A 21,833-nucleotide genomic window follows, 5' to 3' on the forward strand; every position below is an offset into this window, starting at 1 on the left:
ACCACATTAATTATCAAAGTTGATTTGACAAAAGAAAAAATTTTGATAAATCATATAATTTTACAGTGTCCGATTAGTGCTTTTATGTCATAAAAAGAGTATATTAAAAATGTGCAACGTAATGCTAAATAAACCAAAAATAACATTTTTATGGGCATCTTGTTTTTCACGTTAAAGTTACATATTTGCTCACCAAGTGGGTGTAATTGGATTATTGTTTAATTTCCAGTTCATTTTGATTTAAATATTGAGCTTTACATTCATCAAAATTAAAACCAAACAATTCAACCAAAGTGTAACAATAACTTAGAACGGGATGCTAGAATTTTTCTAATGAAACGACTTCTGTCATTTATGAAGTACATTCTGATATAAAATTTTATGAAGATATTTAAACTTGTGAACTGCTAATATGACACCTAATATGTATAGAACCCATATAACATTAAGGACAAGCCAAAAAAAGGAAAGAATGTGAGTATATCTTGATTGATGGTAATATGTCATCACTGCAACTGAACCTACAAACACACAGTATTTCTATTATTTGGAATTAGTCTGTATGTCATTACAAAATAGTCCATTCCCAATGATTAGTGTGACTATGAAGATCTAATGTATTCCACATGAATTCCAGATGCTGTTTTCTGTCTGAATGGACACTATGTCTCAGTCTCATGCCATATCTCCACGAAGGGAAAATGAACTTTTAGATTCTGTTATGTGACAAAGCAAAGTCTATACATGCCATTCACAAAGAAACTTTTAAACTTTTGCATTTAGATACCAGTTCTGTATTTGTATGTCATTGATATCTTCCACTCACAAAAAATAAAGCCATCTTGTTTCACAGTCTTAACACAGATAAAACTTTTATGTAGTTGCATTAAAAAAAAAAAAAAAAAAGACAATGCATGTTTATCATTTACCCAGTCTCTGGGTAAATCAGGTTTAGAGCAAAAACATTAATTTATTTCTACAGAATAACACAAAACAGAAATATATTATTAATAGAAAGTGTGTTAATACCTTAAAATATGACCTAGTTTAACCCTGAATTTAGATATTCAAAATTTGATATTTACACATTTCAAAATGCACTATATATGTCTTATGAATCGAGTGGAGAGGACTCCCACAACCTTATGAGCTGAAGAGTAGAATATGATCAACGAAACGTCTTTTTGTAGATCTGCTTTCTGAGCCTTCTGGTCCACTGAACCAGGAATTATTCAACAAGTCACAAGTGCTGGATTTCCATATCTGTCTGCACATATCTGTCTGTCAACACTCCATCATTGTCTTTCTGTAGCCTTTATGTCCATGTCCCAGAGAAGGATGAGGATTGTGAAATACTCCTGGTGTTCAATGGATGCTATTTTTTCCTCAGAGCCTCCACTTCATCCTATAAATATTAAAATATTGTTTAATAAGTTGCACTTTGCATTAAAGGAAGACTAGCATTAAGGTGAGACTATATTTAAATTTGACAATGTAAAATCTACAGGTAAAAATCTGCATCAGGGAAGAAGAGATAGTTAAAGTCAATTTTTAAAGTTTAACATTTTTTAAACTGCCAGATATAAAGTACTGTGCAAAAGTCTTAGGCACGTTAATATTATCAGAAAGAAAAAAAAAAATGTTTCAAGTCAGTTATTTATATAATTTGCTGTAGTGTATCAGTAGGAAATATCAGTTTAAATTTCCAAACATTCCTTTCGCCATTAATTGTAATGTAATTGTATGCACAAAGAGTCTGACAACAGCCGGTATTCTCCACATGGAGATCTGATCTCACCATCATTGAGTCCATCTGTGATTACATGAAGAAACAGAAAAAACTGACAGACTAAATCCAGAAGAACTGTGGCTGTGTCTCCAAGATGCTTGAAGAAACTTTCCTGCAACACTATAGTACTGTGATAAGTTTTAGGCACTTGTGTAAAAATGCTGTAAAGTGAGGATGTTTTTTTTTTTTTAAATACTGTTTTAAATAGATTTTATTTATCAATTAACTTCTATTAACTAAATCAAATCAATATTTGGTGTGACCACCCTTTGCATTTAAAACAGCTTTTGTCCAGGTACACTTGCGCATAGTTTTTCAGGTAGCTTTGCAGTTAGGTTTCAAAAAATCTCACTGGATTATTTACAATTAATGGCAAAAGGAATGTTTGGAAATGTACACTAATATTTCCTACTGACACCATACAGCAAAATATATAAATAACTGGCTTAAACCTATTTTTTGGTCAAAATACTAACGTGCCTAAGACTATTGCACAGTACTGTATAATTGGCTATTGTTAAGGTTGTTTATGGATAACATAGGTATCCTTTATGACAATTGAAATGTGATGCAGACAGTGCTGGGTAGATTACTAACAAATTGTAGTTGGTTACTGATTCCAAATGACATGACAAAAATTGCAGTTAGTAATGTAATGTAATCTAGATTACTCATTTTATGTAATGTATTCTGACTACTTTTTGATTGATTCATTTTAGATTACTTATGAACTCATTTATTACATTGATAGGCTAGATAGATAGATAGATAGATAGATAGATAGATAGATAGATAGATAGATAGATAGATAGATAGATAGATAGATAGATAGATAGATAGATAGATAAAATATATTCCATTCATTTTTATCAATAACAACATGCATTAAATATTACATTATATGTCAGGGTTTCCCAGACTGGGGTTCGTGAAAAAAACTGCAGGGGGTTTGTAAGTTTAATAAAAAGCTATTAAGTCATAAAAAATTTGAAATAAAAAAAAATCATTTTAAAATAAAAATATTTACTAAAAAATATAAATAAAAAAAGTGTGTTTACCTGCATGTCATGTGACCAATTTAATTGCACGTACATAATTTTTGGAATCTGATTACATAAGATTACATGTAATCAGTTACTACTCAGTACTGCATGCAGAGGTTTGGAAGTTCTATCAGGTTGAACCATAGGGTTGAACAGGTTGTAGTTTTAACTCACTGCTGCTCTCTTGAGGATGAAGACGGTATAACAATGTGCCTTTATGGGTTGCTCTGAATGTGGAAGTGTAGTTAGTGCTCTTCTGATTTTAGGCTAAAACAAATGAGCCCTTATGTGCCATTGGCAACTTGATTTAATGTGCAATATAGTATTTATTTAACTGGATTTATTTAATTTTATTTTTTGAACTGAAATAGCATTGATATAATTGAATGAGAATCTCTGATGTAAAAAAATGACTTCAATTTTTTTCTCTTTTACAAGTTTGTTTTAGATACGACACTTTTTTATATCCACAGAATAAACTCATATCTCACCACTCACCTGTAATCTCATGCGTTTTTCCGTCTCGCCCTTCAGTTCATCTTTTATCTCTTTTATGTCTCTCCTGGACAGGAAAGAGGAATGTTGCAATAAAAGAAATGTGCGATATGATCATTCAGGTGTAGTCAGGGGTTTATACTCACTCATGCTGTGCTTTGAGAAGATCCAGTGACATGCGGAGATCTTTGAGTTCTGTCAGCACAGAGGCCAGTGATGCCGTCTCCTCCTGAACCACAGCTTTGCCTTCAGTCTGTGCCTTGGGTGGTGAAGTGCTCTTAGTTACTTGTTCTGTCTTGGCAGGAGGAGCTGACTGAGGTTCTGTAACCTGTGAAAAAAAAAATACCAGCAACTGAGCAACTGAGGGATGAAGAGGGATTTAAATCCTAGGGCAAATGGTTGCACACTACAGTTCAAAAGTTTGGGTTCAGTACTTTTTTTGTTGTTATTGAAAGAAAGGAGGCATTAAATTGATCTAAAGTGACCAAAAAAAAAAAAAAAAAAAAAAATCAATTTCAAATAAATGCTGTTCTTTTAAACTCCCATTCAAAGAATCTAAGTTTACACAAAATAATTAAGCAGCACAAATGTTCTTAAAGGGTTAGTTCACCCAAAAAGGAAAATGCTGTCATTTATTACTCACCCTCATGCTGTTCCACACACGTAAGACCTTCGTTAATCTTCAGAACACAAATTAAGATATTTTAGTTGAAATCCGATATCTCTGTGAGGCCTTCATAGACACTTCCTCTCTCAAGATCCATAAAGGTAGTAAAAACATATTAAATCAGTTCATGTGAGTACAGTGGCTCAATATTAATATTATAAAGTGACGAGAATATTTTCGGAGCGCCAAAAAAAACCGAAACAACGACTTATTAAGTGATGGCCGATTTCAAAACACTGCTTCAGGAAGCATCGGAGCACAAATTAATCAGTGTGTCGAATCATGATTCAGATCGCGTGTCAAACTGCCAACGACTGAAATCACGTGACTTTGGCGCTCTGAACAGCAGATTCGACACACTGATTCATCTGTGCTCCGATGCTTCCTGAAGCATTGTTTTGAAATCGGCCATCACTAAATAAGTCGTTATTTCGTTTTTTTTGGCGCTCCAAAAATATTCTCGTCGCTTTATAATATTAATATTGAACCACTGTACGCACATGAACCAATATTAATATGTTTTTAGTACCTTTATGGATCTTGAGAGAGGAAGTGTCCATTGCTCCCTATGGAGGCCTCACGGAGCCATCGGATTTCAACTAAAATATCTTAATTTGTGTTCTGAAGATTAATGAAGGTCTTGCAGGTGTGGAACGGCATGAGGGTGAGTAATAAATGACAGAATTTTCATTTTTGGGTGAACTAACCCTTTAACATTGATAAAAATATGAAATGTTTCTTGATCACCAAATCAGCAAAACAGAATGATATCTGAGGGATCATGTGACACTGAAGACAGGAGTAATGATGCTGAAAATTCAGCTTTGCCATCACAGGAATAAATTACATTATAATATATATTAAAATAGAAAACACTCATTTTAAAATGTAATAATATTTCACAATATTACTGTTTTATTGTATTTTTGATCAAATAAATGCAGCCTTGGTGAGCATGAGAGACCTCTTTCAAAAACATTAAAAATCTTACCAACCTCAAACTGGTATATATCAGATGTTTAAGGAGATGTTTTATAGACAGAAATAATTCCATAATGTAATATTAATTTTTCAACCTTTGGTAACACTTTAGAACAACTTTCATTATTAGACTCTTAAAACATGATATAAAGCTTGACAGATCAATGGTTCATGTACATTCAAATATAATACCATAGGCCTATATGAATTACACTTTCATATATTTGAAGGTACATGAGGTAATCTGATCTGTGTAGCATTATATAATGTAATTAATGAAAGTTATAATAAAGAGTTATCCAAACCTCTTGAATATTTTGTGGTAATCCATCTTTCCCTTCTGAAGTTTCATTGTGGTCAGTTTCATCTGGAACCTTTATGAAAAACAGATGTTATTTGGATTATTTATCAAGACATTAGACTGAATATTTAACTTGTTATTTAAAATGAATTATTATAATATATAATTTTTATAATTATATTTTATCATGATTAATTATTTTAATTGATTGACAGCCCTAATTTTTGATTTTATCATCATTCTCCGTGCACCTCCCCAGACATGCTTTGATTGAGTGCTGCGTCTTGAAAAACACATTTTTAATTAAACATTTTTAAGCTTGACTCATTAAGTTCAGAGCATTCTGTTTTGTTGCAATTCATCTCTTAAACTAAAAGCCAATCAACTCAAATCCTGAAGCGTCTATGAGCGTCACGTCTGTGCCTGTGTGTTAAGCTCACTTGTATGGCAGTGGTGAGGGCTGTTGGAGGTCTTCTCTGTGGAGGTTTGGCTCTGTTGGCCGTGGGATGGCTCAGTTTCTCTGAGGACACGTCTACACCGTCAAACTGGTCAGGGGTCTTATCTTTAACATCCTTATTGTCTTTAACCTCTTTCTGTACTGTCGAGGCAGGGGGCTGTTGTTTCGGTGAGACAAGTTGTGGCTCTTCAACATTTCTAAGAGGGGGAAAATATGCATTATGCATATTACACATTATGCATTATTGATATACAATATTTTAAAATACATCCGAGGACCTTTTAAGTCAGGGGTGTCCAAACTCGGCCCTGGAGGGCCACTGTCCTGCAGAGTTTAGCTCCAACTTGCCTCAGCACCTGCTTGGAAGTTTCCAGTATGCCTAAAAACCTTGATTAGCTGGTTCAGGTATGTTTAATTGGGGCTGGAGCTAAACTCTCCAGGACAGTGGCCCTCCAGGGGCAGGATTGGACACACTAATTTTCTCTGCACTGAAATCAAAATAAGCATCAGCATCTATAACATGGTGACTATGCTATAAATTTGTATCTAATGTGCCTTAAAGCCTTTTCAAACAATGCAATCGCATTGATTTGTTTTGGAAAATATTAGATTAACTGTTAATTGACTGTAATGTCTTAGTTTGTACATGCAATTCTATCAGAATGACAGTTGTTTCTGTAAGCTCTGCTTTGAGCACATGGCAGTTTCTGTTTTTTATATGCTCACTCAGAAAAACAGGAAACAGGCAGTTTGAGTTTGTTTAGTCCCTTAGCAACTCATAAATTTTCCATTGCTCTTTACAAGACTGAACATTCACAGGCCCTTTAGAATAACACATAATGCTAAATGATTATCTAATGTGGAGGAATTCAGTCTCTCAGGAAAATAACTGACTGATGAAACAGTGAAAAACATTTGTTTCAGATTTCTTCTGTATTTGGTGTTACTGTGATGAGAGTCTCATGAAAAGGTTGTATGCTCTAACATGATTTGCTAAGGCATCACTTACTTTGGTGTTAGTTTTATGGGCTTCTCTTTGACGGGTGGTGGAAGAACAGGTGGTTTGTGTAGACCAGGCAACTTGATTTTACCAGGCGGGTCACTTCGAAAGTCTTTAGTGTCTGGTTTCTCACCTGTGTGTAAAGACAAGAGATAAATACCATGCTTATTGAAGTAATAAATGTAATATAAATAAATATTTAATAAAACGTTTTAGGATGCGTTCACACTTGTAGTTCAGTTCTCTTGATTCTTTTGGTCTGAATGAAAAAAATACATTTAGAACCTAAAATTACAAAAAACAAAAAAAAACAGCTTTTATGACATATGTTTTGTGACAGAACTTACTGAACATCCAAAAAAAATATGATGCTTGCTAGGCTAAATGCACCAATTATTATTATTATTATTTTTATTTTTTTTTACCAGCTAAGATTTATAACCTCCAGCACCAGGAATTCCTCCGTTGTGCACAAACGAAAATCTGCTGCAAGAAGACAAGGTTCTGATGCCTGTACCAAACTGTAATGGGCAACATCATGACTATGACAAGAAGAACCATGTATGCTTGTGACATTACGTCCTGTTTTTGGTCTTTGGTTCATGATTTGTTCATATTTCAGTCAAACCGCACCACAGACCCACCTTTTCAGGGGTCTCGGTCTGCTTGATTGGTGCGCACCAGGGTTTGGATGGCAGCGTTCACAGTTATTTAAGTGAACTGCAATATAACAATCGCACAAGAGTTTGTTTTAATCAAACCAAACCTGCCAAGTGTGAACACACCCTTAGATGTAAAATTACTCCAGAATATAGTCATTAAGACAGGATGTTCTACTTTAAAAAGGTTATTTATAGTTTTCAGATTACTTTTAGTGTCTGTCTTAGGATTTGTATCAGAGCTGTTCTGGTCCATCACTGGCATCTGATTCTCTGAGATATAAGAAGATAAAAGATTTATTTGTTTCCGTCAATGCAACAAACAAATGTATCAAACACATGTAACAGTCATTGTTGCCTCTTCTCAATGTTATTGCAAGCTGAATAATGGAATTCCCTCCCATAAATAAAACAGCCCAAGGCACTTGCGTGGGGTATGATATTAAAAAGGCTTTATAAGGGGATGTTAGAGTAAATGATTAAATGGTTACCCTGATGAAGCATTGCTTAGGTTGTGGTTTTTAATGTAACAGTCCTATTTTAATAAAGCCTTTTTAATAACATGCCCCACAAGAGAGGACATCTTGCTGGATGGATTGCGATCGCTTGTCCAAAGAGTGCCAGAGAAGGCCAGCCAGAACCCTTGAAGCAACTTTGCCCTTTACACACTTTTAAAATAACAGCACAAAATAAACATCACTTTGAAGCATTCACACAACTAAACAGGACACATGCTGAAGGTCTCAGTGGCATGGGAACATGTAACTTTCCCTGACAAATGAGCAACTGAGCCGGCTGTTTCCTGTGGCTACATACACACACACATACAAAAGTTCCCTGAATAGCATTAACAGTAATTAAACTGTGTCCTACAAAACAAAACAGTCCAGATCTCTGTGCTCATTCAGAATCCGTCTCGTGCATTCAAAATCAAAGACGACATTAAAGTCTAATCTAAGACGAAATCAAACGCATGCACAGATCTTGTCAGAGCCATAAATATCACATGTAATTATTTAGAGTAAACATCCTCTCTCATACAGAACATTGTTTCACCTCCCATCAGGACCACTATGACAAGATCTTTTCTTTGGAAGCCAAATCTTCAAAAAGAAAAAAAATAAATACAGTCTATACATACCCTGTCAGATTTGTCAGTTTTCCAGCATCACAACCCTATGCTCATATGGAAATGAAGGTGTATATATAGAGAGCAAAGAGGTGCTCCACTCTGCCCTTGCCTTCCTCTAGAGTCTGCTCACATGTCATCTCTTTATGGCCTACTATAACTTCCTGTCACAGCCCCACACAGCTGCATCAGTATTTCTTAGAGTGGTTTGTGGTAATGTGTTATGTGTATGTCAGACTTAGACCAGATCAGCATAGAACAGATTTTTGTACTACACTTCTAGGCTTTTAACACCACTTTAACACAGTCACAGAGACAATTCCTCAGCAAAATATATGTTCAGTCTAAAGGAAAAAGGCAGAGTTTTGTGCTTGGATGCAAAACAAAATGTGAGATAAGCAAAAAAAGCCTACTTCCTGTCCTAGATATAAGCTGTCAATAACAGGTGCAGAAAGTGCATTTCATAGTTTGTAGTATTCATCAGAGAGTTTCTGTGAGCTACCAAACATAAGCTAACGTGTTAATTAAGTCAAGCTAAATAAAAACAAAATCATTTAGCATAATAATAAGGGCTTGAGCACTGTATGAAGTTCATAGAACAATTATAAAACTTTGTAGAAGAAAAAACATCTTTTAGTTGTCTTTATTTGTGCATGATGTGAAAATAATAATAGTAATAAAAGTAAAAAAACTGAACTTGAACTTCCTCTAGTTAATAAGATTCTTAGCGACGTCTAATACAGATTGTCTCTCATCTCAAATAAGGGAAGTATGCGACTGCTGTGGTTTAGACAATGATGACTTATCCTTCATTAGAACCATAACTCAAGAGTCACTGTGTATATTTTCCACTGATTAATTCCAGCTTAACTGGCATTAAAGTATTTTTGTTCTTTGATAAAATCTATAATAATTATTTGCTGAAGACATCCGAGTTGTTATAAAGACACAAAACAGTATATAAAACTCAGATTTTATACAATCAGATCCTTTTTTTTTAAGCTTAGCATATTGGTCTATGACGTGATGGGTCATTTTTTTGTCCAAAGGCCTTAATAGTAATACAAAACAAAGATATGACATCCAAAGTAAGTAAGGTAGTACAACTAGATCACTTTTATGGAATCCAAAAGGTTTTAATTATATTTTGTTACATATAAAAGGTATTTTAAAGTGTCAAAAGGTCATTCGGTTTAACTGTCCAAAGGCCAATACAGCCATTTCATTTATGATTAAAATATCTTAAAATGTAATACATGTATATATTTTTTATTCTGGGATGGTTTTATAACATCATATATCAACATAGTGCAAAATGATATTAAAATTATGTATAGAAGTCATTGCTTTGTAATGAGAAAGAATGTCCGGAAAAATTAATTTTAATCATGTCATTCGGAGTAACCGATATAAAAGGGCCATTTTGGAGTCATGCGTTTAATATCATGTGAGTGAATGTGACATCATTCAGAAAGTTACTAACTCTCTCAACTATTTGAAAAATTAATGTTTTCACTTGCTTATACGCATATCCGGAAACATCAGGTCATTCGGTACAACCACTATAAAACATGTACTAAATATAATATGTTTGTCTGATTGTACTTTTGCTAGCTAGCTAGCAATCTAAGCTAGCAATCTAGCTAGCTAACTGGATATCAGCCTGTTAGCACTGTTTGAAAATATTGCTATTCAGTAAAACGAAAAGTGTCATTCGGTAAAACCAAAATTTTGGTTAAACCGAATTACTTTTTTGGTGACAAATTTATCCATTTTGTTAAAAATGACAAAAGCAGTGTTAATTCATTACAAAACCACATAATCTCATTGTTAACACTTAATAAAACTTAAAAATTAGCTATATCTCCATTAGGTTTTTTTTTTACACTTTTAAAAACCTTATTCGTCAATGACCCCTATACAATTGTATAATGTATAACTTTGAATGTACTTTTGTATATTGATTTACCGATACTATAATAAATATGGACAAAAAATAATATAATCACATAACAAAAAGACTCCCCATGCAGGATCCAACCGACAATCTTTTGATTCAATCTTTTAAAAATATGACGACAAGACGGCATGACATGTCGACACTATGTCGTTCATCTAATCAAACCAGCTCACACACCCCCCTAATCTTCTAATGCAACTATTTCTAGCAACATTCCCAGCTAGTGCACGTTTGATATAATCTGACTTGTCGAACCGGCCCTGCCGCTATGACAAATGTTGATGTCTTACCTGCGTGTTTCTGAGAGCCACGTCTCACCGGTGTCTGGCCTGCATTCCCAGTCTGCGTCAGAAACGAGAAATTGTCAGCCAAATATGAATTAGTCCTTTTGAGCAGGATAAAGCTCACACTCTTTTCATGTAGGAAGAATCAAGTCACCGTTTTTAGTGTTCCTCTCCTCTAATGGAAACCTCTGAGTCAATCTCTTTTAATAAGCCCAAAGTAACAGGAAGAAAATACAGCCATGTATATACCACAGTTAGCCGTCTTGTGTCATTACGGACAGGATCAAGGCATTAAAAACAGATTTATAACCTCCAGTCTGTTCCACCTTAAAACAAATTAAGCTATTTGTAAAGTAAAATGAATGTCCTTGGCCATAAATCAGTTTTGCAGTGTTGACAAAAGGGAGACTCCCATTCTCTAACAGCACACAAATGGGCCAATCATGAGAACATTTCTCTGTCCCACACTCACATTAAGAGTATCCGCTGGGATCACCATGACGAAGTTATCAGGAAAAAAGCCCCTGTGTCCGTTCAGTTCCCCCTCCCACCAGCCATCGTCCTCGGTGGCCTTCAGGGAAAAGAAAAAAAAAAAGAAAAAAAAAAAAGCTGACTCACTGCCCAGGAAAAGATACTAACTTGTATATGGGGTATAAACAAACAAATGAGGATGTTGGCAGTTATGAAAACATATATATCACTCCACTCTATTTTTGTTTCTTATACACTACCTAGAAAAGTTTGGGTTAAACAAGGTTTATTTTTTAAATAAATTAATATTTTTATTTAAAAATAAAATGCAAAAATATTAAATAGTCAGTAATAATTGAGATATTGTACAGCCATGTGGTCTTATGCGGTCAAAATGCACCCCTTCAGAATAATGTTTCGGCATACTGATCACCTTGTCAGGGTTTATTATTTTGCTGCAATGACCAGCTGACTGTACATTATCCTTTACAAACAAATCCGGTGAGGTAACATTTTTTTTCTTTAGAAAATGTACTTTATGCCATATAAATAGAAAGTAGTCGGTCAGCCACCAATGACACACCTTGTTGATAACTGTTATGACGTCTCCTTTCTTCAGGTTTAACTCGTCTTCGGCAACAGCTATGTAGTCGAACATCACCCGACAACATTCTTTTACTGTGGAGGAAATAAATATGTATTCAGCGACCTAAAATGTACTGGCATTGTAATAAACTTATTAGCAAGTTTTCCCTAAAGGATTTGTTCTGGCAGGTTTGGTGGGTGAATATGAAAGCACATGTTTAAAGCACCGCCTTTTTGGTATGAAGCCCTTAGGGAAGTCCTTTAAGAATAGATCTTTTCATTCACCGATGACTGCATTAGCATTGTCTTAAGACTCTATGTGTTTTCTTTGTCACCGTCTAGAATAGGAATAGTGTAACTTGGTTCTCTTCAAGTTGAAGAATACAACCTCAAGAACCAGATAAACAACATTCAATTATTTAACAAACGTCAACTGTATGGTAGTTTTTAGACTTCTTACTGCCTGATGTTTTTCTTCGTAAACTTGTTCTCTGCTGTACTTTTCCCTGTAAATAATAAAAAGTAAATAAATAAAAATGAATAAAAGAAGTATATAATATATGTAAATATAATATATAATATAATAATATTCACCTCTTTATTGAAGACAGCTTCAGAGAGTTTCGGCCTGGCTTTGGCTTCAGTTATCTTGCCATCTGCAGAACATTAACAGGGTTCAGAAGACAGTAGCGAACATAGGGGCCATTGACACAGAACATGTTTTGTGTGAACAGTGGAATGTTTTTTAAAAGTCAAACTTCTTTTAACTTTAGCGCCATGTTTTTAGAACACAGTTACAAGTGCAAGATGCTGCAAAAGATGCAAGATGTGAGCGCAAGAGTCAAACACATTCGTCTAGCGCATGTTTACACAGAACAGCAATGGAAAAGTGGAATGGAAACCTATACGCTGCCCTCCACTATATCCCCTTTTCAGGACGCTACAATGTTTAGAACCAATAGCTTAGCAGATGTTTGCGATTATTCAACCTTTTAATTGCTTCCCGCAGTGATAAGCATTTAGCATTTTCAGCATTTAGTCATTGTTCTAGGCTGATAAACTTTGGACTCTGTTATTACCATTTATCAACCAGAGTTGTGCTGGTAAAAATTAAGAAACCATTGTGATGCTGGGCAACAAGAATAAAATAGGAGACATTAGTCAAACCTTGGCTTAGGCTAACCAAAATCCAACCAAAACCAATAAAAATCTGAAATGTCTGACAAAAACACTCTTCAGGAAGCATGTGTGGATTTTTTCTGTCCACAAAAAGACTTCTTGAGCCTATACTGCAAGATCCAAATACTGGTTTGTCACAGAAATATGGTGGCCAAGTAACAGTTTGCTGTCTTTGCCCCAAAAATGATGGAGGGTAGTGTATCAGATGTAGCTAAAAGATGATGCTCATTATGTGAAAGAAATGCAAATCCTTACAGCTCCAGTTTTAGTGTATAAGCTTACCTTTTAAAGGGACAAAAATTTCCCTCACAAAATTTGATGGGAAGGCTCCAATTTGGTTATTTTTCTTTCCCATCCACCACCCATCTTCAATCTGCCAGACAAAACAGATTCATTTGTATTAAAAAAAAGAAACATGACATTGTTTCAAATATAAAAATGTTTGGAAGCATAAATATTTCCAACCATTATATATATATATATATATATATATATATATATATATATATATATATATATATATATATAGACATTGACATTAAAAAAACATTGTACTAACCCCAAACATTTTATCAGTAATGTAATTTCAACTGAAATTTCATTGATTTCACATATATTTACTTGTTTGTTAAGTAGTTGTGTAAAAAGCAAAATGATGTACTACTGTAAGACATCCTTTATCAAAAAAATAAACACTTTCAGGAGGATACAATATATTTTTATGTAGGTGCTCTGATCACATTGTCAGGATTTATTATTTATGACAGCTGGCTGTGTTTACATACAAATCAATGAGGTAACATTTCATTTATGTCCTTTCATATATGTCATGCCATTGAGATGACTTGGAAAAAGTGTTCAAATTAATCTGAATTCTCCCTATATGGATAGGAGCAGTGTGAATATTCTACCTCAAGAAAAATAATACACATTTGAAAAGACTTGAGGGTGAGTAAACTGTTTATTATTATTTTGGTGAAATATTCCTTTAACGTTCACAAAGATGATGAGACTACCACTTCAGCAAGTGTGTAAGTAAACGTACTATATGAAACTTTCCACGTAAAATCAATTTAGCATCATTAAAGTTTTGCTTTTATAGAAATGTGGGGTTTATACCTCTCTGAGAATCTCGATGGTCTCCCCGACAACCAGCCCCAGCTCGTCCTCATGCAGGGGAGCGTAGGGAAAAGTCACCTCGCATTTCCTCGTCTGCACCTTTGGTTTCTTCGCTGGAGCATTGAAGTAAGTGGAAAACATATGGAACATGTCAACACGTTCAGATGCGAGAACAAACTGAACTGAACTAGACTGCAAAAAGCACTCCTAGCTTTCACTTTTACAAGTAGCTACTTCACTTTTATGACAAGCACTGTTTTATGGAGGATATAGGGCAGTCCTAGCCTATGGATTTTGGTGGGTATAATTTGAGACCGGATGTGGAGGCACAAACCTTTCATTAGCCTACTTATTTTAGTCTGCCATGTTGAAATGCTTTGGACAACTTCAGACACGCTTGTGGAACTAGATTCGGATATCACTGATTCTTGAGAGATGGGACAAAACATGTCCAGCAATTGTAACTGCTATTAGGTTTAAAAATAAAAATATTTTCTATTTTAAATGTTATGAGGGATTAATAATAGAAAGTATTTATCACAATTATCCCCTTCAATTTAATTTTATCATTATTATATCAAATGTATAACACTTATTGTCTTCTCACTACATCTAAAACAGTGTGTCCACAGAGAAGGGTTCAAAAATTTGTATGCAATAAAATGGATAAAAATGTTTTTATTTAATGATGAAAAAGCTTGTTTTATAAAAAGCAATACTTGATAATATTTCATGTCAGAGCAATATTGTTTTTCAATGACACATGCATGTTTTATAAGATTTCCAAGTTGTGTCCCCACTTTTTGTCAACACCGTCAGACATTTATTAAAATGTAATAATATCAGGGAATATCAGGGGCAGCTGTCACTCTGAGGGACCCCCTTGCCACATTCCACCTCTGCAGAGTACATCAATGTCAGACAGGCTCTAGTAAGTTTTATAATTTTAGAATATTTTAAATCTTAATGTTAATATTCCCTGTGTCACAACCATGATATGTCAACACCCTCTTCCAATTCATGAGGAAATTATTCAAAATTTTTAGATTATTTTTTTCTCCTGAAGCAGGTTCTATTAGCATATAGCATCAACAGAGAAAACAAAATGGCTACTACATGAACTCCATTTGTTTTGTGAAAGAAATGCCAATATGTCAACACCGTCAGTGTCAACACCGTCAGATTTTCTGTCTGATGGTGGTGACAGGCCAATGACGGAGTTGACATTCAACATGAAGTCATCATATTTTTGTGGTTTTCAAGTCATTTTTAATTATATTAAATATAAAATAGTGTATAGTTTTTCTAATATTGTACTAATACTAACTATATGACCTGACAGCGTATATTGCTTTTGTGGATTAGTCATCACTTCTAGCAGAGTTAGGCTTAATTTAATTATTACCCTGCTGCTCCGATAAGCTTTATAATGGCAGTGCACAGAAACTACCTGTTTAAAACTCAAAAAAGTGCATCCATCCATCATAAATGTACTCCACACAGCTCCGGGGGGTTAATAAAGTCCATCTGACTTGAAGCAATGCATTTGTGTAAAAAAAAAAAATATTCATATTCAACACATTATGAAGTAAAATATCTAGCTTCCGCCAGACCGCCTTCCATATTCAACTTAGGAAGAAAGTGTAAAACTCTAACAGTTAAAAATGCTTCTTCCTTAGTTAAATATGGATATTTTTTTAACACATCGTTTCGCTTCAGAAGGACTTTATTAATCCCCCAGAGCTGTGTGGAGTATGTTTATGATGGATGGATGCACTTTTTTTGTGTTTCAAACAGGTGGTTTCTGTGCACTCCCATTATAAAGATTAGGAGCATCAGGGTGATTATTAATATTTCTCCAGTTGTATTCGTCAGAAAGCAGAAAGTCATAAACACCTAGGATGGCTTGAGGGTGAGTAAAGCTTGGGCTAATTGTCATTTTAAAGTGAACTAATCTTTTAATCCTTTACTTGCCCTCATGTCGTTCCACATAAGACCTTCAGACCACAAATTAAGATATTTTTGATGAAATCCAAGAGGTTTATGACTTGTCCATAGACAGCAATATAATCACCACTTTCAAGGTCCAGAAAGGTACTAAAGACATTGTTAAAACTCAAGTGGTTCAACTTAAGTGCTGTGGTTCTACCTCAATATTATGAAGAGACGAGAATACTTTTTGTGCCCAAAAACTAAACAAAAATAACGATTTTATTCAACAGTATCCTCGCTTCTGTGTCATTCTTCTATGCTGTTTATATGTTCAGCGCTTCCAGGTTCTACAGATATTGTTGAATAAAGTCATTATTTTTGTTTTGTTAACATACTCACTGTTTGTTGTGTTTGTTTTAATAGAGTAATTGATTGATTCAAGTATTTGATAGTTAACATGACTACAAGTCAGGTTTTCGTCAACACCGTCAGATGTGTCAACTCCGTCAGATGAATATTTTGATATATCATTATGATATTTTATATTTGTTTAGGAATTGTTGGTCATAGGTAAAAATGTAATCTGTCTGCTAACATGAGAATGGGTTTTGAAATGTTAAAATCATCTTGATTTTTGTTAAAGATAAAGTTAAAGTTATATTTCACAGTCCAATTTAAAGAAACACAAATGAAAATCTTTATAATAAATATATATACACATATTGAAAGTATTTTTTTGTGGCCTCTGTCAGCCTTGGTAAAAATGAGTGTTTACTATACTTTTTATAGGTCTTGCATAATGTGAGTGAAAATTAATTTGTGTTTTTGTTGTCTGACGGTGTTGACACAATATAAGTGATGGCAAGGTAAAAAGCACATTTTGATTAAAAAGAGTAAAGTTGGGAGGTTGTATCAAAGCATTGCTCAGTAGCTTATTACATGTAAGATACATAAATGTAGTTTAACTTGCCTGAGAATAAGGTTTATTTTTTTCAATATTGCATCCTGTTTTGTCCCACTTCTCAAGAATCAGTGATATAAACGTTTTTTTAATCTGCCACTGAAAAACTCTTAAAAACTCTGAAAAACTTTATCTATCATTCATCTAATACAGATTTATTTTGAGGGAACGTCTCTATTACTGTTGGGGACTTTGATTTATCCAAGTTGAAGTTCAGATTCTCCCACCTGCAGTTAAGCTGCATTCACGTCACCTCGTATTTACCGGAATCTTGAAATGACAACACGTGACGTTATATTCGGAGCTTTTCATGTCCTTTTGGTCCTTGGACTGGGAATTATGCGTTTCCATGGCACCACTATCAACGCCTAATAAATGAATCTACAGCGGTCAGGTGGTACAGCGGCCACGTGGTACATCTGGGAGCTTTCAGAAAACTCCCAGCTTACAAGCTGTAATTACAAGCTCTACGAGGACGTGAACGCTTTTTACAAGCTAGAATCTCGTAACTACAGGAATTACGAGGCCGCGTGAACGCACCTTTACTCCAGACCGATCGGCGTATGACTTCAAAGTACCGCGAGAGCGATTGGAAAGCATACTCCTTTTGAATCTCTCTCGCGAGATATCGCGGGATTCATGAACTGTGTTACTAATAAACCTGATGTAATTTAAGTTCTCGCTTATATGAAAATAAACTTGATGAACAAGACACCCAAAGTATTTGCTATTTATTTAAAGGAACACTCCACTTTTTTTGAAAATAGGCTCATTTTCCAACTCCCCTAGAGTTAAACAGTTGAGTTTTACCGTTTTCGAATCCATTCAGCCGATCTCCGGTTCTGGCGGTACCACTATTAGCATAGCTTAGCATAGTTCATTGAATCTGATTAGACCGTTAGCATCGTGCTTAAAAATGACCAAAGAGTTTTGATATTTTTCCTATTTAAAACTTGACTCTTCTGTAGTTCAATCGTGTACTATGACAGACGGAAAATAAAAAGTTGTGATTTTCTAGGCTGATATGGCTAGGAACTATACTCTCATTCCAGCGTAATAATCAAGGAACTTTGCTGCCGTACCATGGGTGCAGCAGGTGCAATGATATTACGCAGCGTCTCTCACAAACGTCTCCATGGTCTCAAGGCACGTTCCCTGTGCAAGCAGGGGCTCACAGTCGCTGCGTAATATCATTGCACTGCTGCAGCCATGGTACCGCAGAAAAGTTCCTTGATTATTACGCCAGAATGAGAGTATTCCTAGCCATATCAGCCTAGAAAATCAATTTATTTTCTGTCTGTCTTAGTACACGATTTAACTACAGAAGAGTCAAGTTTTAAATAGGAAAAATATCAAAACTCTTTGGTCATTTTTAAGCGCGATGCTAACAGTCTAATCAGATTCAATGAACTATGCTAAAAGTGGTACCGCCAGACCCGGAGATCGGCTGAATTAATTCGAAAACGGCAAAACTCAACTGTTTAACTCTAGGGGAGCTGGAAAATGAGCCTATTTTCAAAAAAAGTGGAGTGTTCCTTTAATTCCTTCCAAAAGACGTGATTTCCCTCAATTTTATCTTTAATAGACACATTTTAACATTTTTTTTTATGACAACAATCACATATCCCATAGAGCAGGGGTCTCCAAACTGGGTCCTAGAGGGCCACTGTCCTGTGGAGGTCAAGGTCTAATTACTAGAAACTTCCAGGCAGGTGTTTTGAGGCAAGTTGGAGCTAAACCAAAGCCACTGGAAGACAAGCCTGCAACCTTTAGCAAAAAAAAAAAGGATAACGGCTAATGCTAACGCTCTTCCTCTGGCTGTACGCAGGGAAGGAGACCAGAGGCCGTTTTTTGAATGGATGTCAATGGATGAGAGGCTTCACTATGCTGATTAAACTGCTTTTGTGGGGACATAGCTAATCATTTAAGTAATTGACAGCCTGTTTGTTAATCTTCAGCATGTTTTACATTAAACAATACTTTCGTTGGGAACTAGATTTTAGCTTGATAAAAGTGTATTTTTAAGAGAAAGCAGACTAGGGAATGTTGCAACAGGTAGGACTCATTTACGGCATTACAAACAGCAAATGTGCCACATTACTGTTTAACAGATAGAACAATAGATGTTGTGTCAAAGCCACTGGAAGGCAAGCCTGCAACCTTTAGCCAAAAAAGTGTAATGGCTAACGCTCCTGCTCTGACAGTACGCATAGGAAGTGTGCAGGGAAGGAGTTTTGAATGGCGGCCACTGATGTCAGTGCCATTACACAATAGGCTGAGAGGTATCGCACATGATTGAGTTAGCTGTTACGTTTTCTCCAATGGTAAGAGACCCTCTCATCTCCCTATAATATACAATTTAATAATATACAAGGACAAAGTTTGGAGACCCCTGCCATAGAGAGATGACACTGTATGGGAGTTTGGGAATATTCACACAATTTATACACATTAAAACAGGATTTCACAGCTTCAAAATCAAACATTTTAAAAGAGAACAGTACATCACGGTTGTTTAAACCAATAAGCATTAAGCTGTGTCGTCAGCAAGTCGTTTCCCATCGTGCTTTTGATCAGGCTCGAGATGAGCAGATAGGCTTGTTCGAGATGCATCAGGTTTGCGTAGACCTTGGCGTATGACAAGGACTCCTTATGCTTTTGAATCACTCTCGCGGTACTTTGATGTCTTACGCCAATCGGTCTCGAACAAGCCTAAGCCTAAAATCTGCGCAGAACTGATCACCGCTGATCATTGCGAAATGCATGCCGGCTAGAAATAAAGTCTTACGACATGGCGTGAACGCAGCAAAAGTCACACGCTTCAAATGGGACTTGCAAATGATTGATTCGTTCACTTTTTAAAAAATATATTCATACAATTAATTCATAAATACCACCATGGTAGGTTTTTATGTTTATCTTATTTGGTAGGTTTTATAATGGGGACTTACATTTCCTTATGCTTCTTGGCTCTCTGTTGCTGTCCCCTATTAAGTAAACAGGTACTTCCTGTGGGTAGAGAAGAGCCATTTTGAAAATGACCAGTATAGGAACTAGGGGAGCCATGTCAAGACGTAAACATGGCAATTGAAAGAGTGCTCTAACAGATCCAGACCTTGACGAAGTTGCCAGGGAACATGCCTCTCTTTCCTCTCAGATCTCCCTCCAGCCATCCTTCTTCTTTGGCCTTTGAGACGTTCTTTACCACATCTCCTACACACACCGTTAACTCGTCTGGCATAGTCGCCTCAAAGTCTAGAAGCACAAGCACCTCTAAAATGGAAAAAAAGAAAGGTAAACCCATCAGGGGTTAGTAAATTGGAGTGTTTTATTAAATATTTCAGCTTGCCCATAAGTATCTAAAACACTTTTTAACATTTTTATCCATTCCACTGATTTTCCCTTGAAATCAATGCAGATTTCATCAGGGCCAGATAAGATGTTACTTAGTTGCACTTTGTGAATCACCAGTAAGCCTTATTTTTTTATGAAATACTTACCCTAAAGATACATGTGTCTAATTATGTGAAAGGCATGAAAAAACATAGAGAAAGAGATAGAAGTAGTAAGATTTATGTGCCTCTCAAGACAGCCATGAACAATGTGTTTCAACAGGCCTACAGGTATGTGAGTTGAACCTTAGTAACTTGAACTCACAAATGCATATCAGTACAAAGAGCACTGTGCATGATTCACAGTGGAATTGCATACATTTGATTTCCAAGAAGAAACCCTTTGATTGTATGATTCACCCTTTTATTGAATGATCTAAATGTCAAGTCTCAATGACAGGTAGTTTATGGAAACTCATAAAACAGTGTTAAAATGAGATTAGTATCTGCACATTTGATGACATAAACTGCCATTTCAAGTTTATTTACCAAATATGGAGGGTTTGATAAAGACTTAATGTCTGAAATATATATATATATATTTCTTCATATATTACAGGGTAACATGAAAATACATGCACTTATTTTGTACATATACATGTTAGTAATAATATTAAAATATTAAATATATACTACGAAAAGCAGCTCATTCTAAATCATCTGACACTTATTTATAACTTACTGCAAACTTATTAAAATTATAGTACACTTATAATATTACATTTCCCATAAATGTAGGCTACCGTAAACATAACCCAAATATCACAAACACTACAACTTGCCAAATCATAACAAGACATTATTTTGAATCAAGGCTTAAAAACTCACCCATGGCTCCTTTAAAGCTTTGCTCAGAGCACCAAATCAGACAATGTAGATTCTGTTCGGTTCTCAAAGTGTCATGGAATCCCTGTGAATTACTCAATCCAAAGACAGCAAAGGCTTTCTCGGACCTCCTCCTTCCTAGTCAAACATTAGCATTGTTGAAAAGAAAAAAAATTCCCACCTAGTCAAGACATGTTATACCCTGAGAGAGAGAGATAGATAGAGAGAGAGAGAGAGAGAGAGAGAGAGTGTAACAGGTGAGACAGGTTTGTGTTGGTATGAACCTCCTGGTGTCATGTGTCACAGCAAAAATTACAGTAGGTGTTCTCACTTGGAAGGAATTCAAGGAAAAACCTAATGTTTAAATATAACTGTGATTTTATATGAGTGTAATCTTTGTAATAAAGAGTGTGTTGACATTTTTTTATTGCACTTTTATTGAGTAGATAGCAGATATATGATTGTACTGAGACTGTAGTGCTTTTATTTAGAGCCTGTCAGGCCAGTTTACACATAATAAAGCTTTTTTTTTTTTAAGAGACCATTCAAATAGGTGTAGTTTCTCAATATGACCATTTAACAATTAATAGAATTATGATTTCCT

General features: G+C 35.1%; 1 protein-coding gene across 3 annotated transcripts; it reads right to left on the minus strand.

The window, feature by feature from the left end:
• Positions 1–44: 44 nt before the first annotated feature.
• sh3d21 (SH3 domain containing 21) lies at positions 45–21,428 on the minus strand. Of its 3 annotated transcripts, XM_067405354.1 has the most exons (17): positions 21,233–21,426; positions 20,128–20,285; positions 19,964–20,021; positions 14,120–14,232; positions 13,283–13,373; positions 12,416–12,477; positions 12,282–12,327; positions 11,820–11,914; positions 11,238–11,336; positions 10,772–10,823; positions 7,603–7,665; positions 6,743–6,866; positions 5,717–5,930; positions 5,281–5,349; positions 3,474–3,655; positions 3,331–3,394; positions 45–1,405 (listed from the first exon to the last, which is right to left on the minus strand). In XM_067405354.1, the coding sequence occupies exons 1-17, from the start codon at positions 21,234–21,236 to the stop codon at positions 1,376–1,378; spliced, it is 1,524 nt and encodes a 507-aa protein (XP_067261455.1). In that variant the 5' UTR covers positions 21,237–21,426; the 3' UTR covers positions 45–1,375. The 3 variants fall into 3 exon arrangements, with proteins under 3 accessions (XP_067261455.1, XP_067261463.1, XP_067261472.1); XM_067405362.1 differs by lacking the exon at positions 7,603–7,665 and having other exon boundaries at positions 21,233–21,428; XM_067405371.1 differs by lacking the exon at positions 5,281–5,349 and having other exon boundaries at positions 21,233–21,427.
• Positions 21,429–21,833: the final 405 nt, after the last annotated feature.

This window comes from Chanodichthys erythropterus, chromosome 2 (assembly GCF_024489055.1).
Source record: "Chanodichthys erythropterus isolate Z2021 chromosome 2, ASM2448905v1, whole genome shotgun sequence".
Classification (NCBI taxonomy): domain Eukaryota; kingdom Metazoa; phylum Chordata; class Actinopteri; order Cypriniformes; family Xenocyprididae; genus Chanodichthys; species Chanodichthys erythropterus.